The following is a 1,350-nucleotide window of genomic DNA, read 5'->3' on the forward strand; positions in this document are numbered from 1 at the left end:
ATGATTTCTTCGTCGGATTCCAAGATCCCCATGAAGAGATCAACGAGAGTGGTGCTGTTGAGATTCAAGCTGGATAATTTGTTGGAAAGATGATTGGATAACGCGCTTTCTAAAGACTTGTGGCACAAGATTGAACTGAAATAGTAGTTGGATAAAATAGGTTCTTGTTCCACATCGGATTTCGCTTCTTCCTTCATCTTCCGCCATAGATCATCATCATCATCATCATCTTCATCATGAACACGATCGTCAACATCAACCTTAGCCTCAGACTCTTCAATAACCGTGCGTGTATGCAGGGGTTTGTTCTTGGGAATGGAAACACGATCGGAGAAAGTGGGTCGGCAGAATTTGAGGTAGTTATAGGAACAATCATCAGTTTGGGACCCGTTTGGCTTCCGAGAAAAAGGGGAGGAGGTTGAGGAATCTACGCAAGTAGCCATGGAAGAAGAAGAATTAGAAGAGGAAGAAGATGATGATGATGAAGAAGAAGATGAAAATGAAAGAAGATGGGTGTGAATTGCTTGCAGAGAGATTTTGGGTGTGGATTGAATTGGTGTTGGAGTGAAATTCCAAGTCTTATATAAGGGGCAAGTGATGGAGCGCCCCACGACCAGAACTTTCATGGAAAGAAAATTGGGGATGATTTTCAGGGAAAAAATATTATAATACATAAAATTAATAATGCTTCAGTACAAGGAGTAGTCTAATGAAAAATAAAAATAAAAATAATACACAATCATGTGAAACTGATTATTCTAAAAAAACATATGTAATAATTAATTTAATGATCATTTTTTATATTTATTAAATAATTTTAAGAATTAAATTTTGATACATAGTTATATGGTATTTATTATGTAGTAACATATATACAAAAATAATTATTTTTTATATTGACGGTATGAATTATTATCTAAAAAATTAATGTTATTAGATAATTATATAAAATATTTTATATGGTAATACATTAAAATTAAATTCTAATTTTAATAGTGTATTATTGATTAAAAATGTCTATGAACTCATATATATATTAATATATAATAACTAATTTGATAACTAATTTTTAGTATTTATATAATATTTTGAATATATAAATATTAAGTGATTAGATTTATCTGAGTACAAATAACTCTAACAATTACTAATTAATGGTTAAAAGCAAGTATATATAGTTTTTTTTTGGTGTCTAGTAAGTATATATAGCTATAAATATAGAGTGCAGTTTTGTTTTTAGTTTTTGATTATCTTTGGTTTTGTTGTGTAGTTTGTATTTGCGGATGAGCAATGAATGAATGAGATTCGTGTTCCGAAGGGAAAGGCCAAAGATCCTGGTCTAAAGGAGGC

General features: G+C 30.7%; 1 protein-coding gene across 1 annotated transcript in view; it reads right to left on the reverse strand.

Annotated features, from left to right (window-relative positions):
• Window positions 1–656, reverse strand: part of LOC107462533 (serine acetyltransferase 1, chloroplastic) — a 1,582-nt gene extending 926 nt beyond the window's left edge. The window contains exon 1 of the mRNA XM_016081167.3: window positions 1–656. This exon is cut by the window's left edge and continues 926 nt beyond it. Within this exon, the coding sequence (XP_015936653.1) occupies window positions 1–626 (626 nt within the window). The 5' untranslated portion in view covers window positions 627–656.
• Between the last annotated feature and the right edge of the window lie 694 nt (window positions 657–1,350).

The sequence above is a fragment of the Arachis duranensis genome, chromosome 1 (genome assembly GCF_000817695.3).
Source record: "Arachis duranensis cultivar V14167 chromosome 1, aradu.V14167.gnm2.J7QH, whole genome shotgun sequence".
NCBI lineage: Eukaryota > Viridiplantae > Streptophyta > Magnoliopsida > Fabales > Fabaceae > Arachis > Arachis duranensis.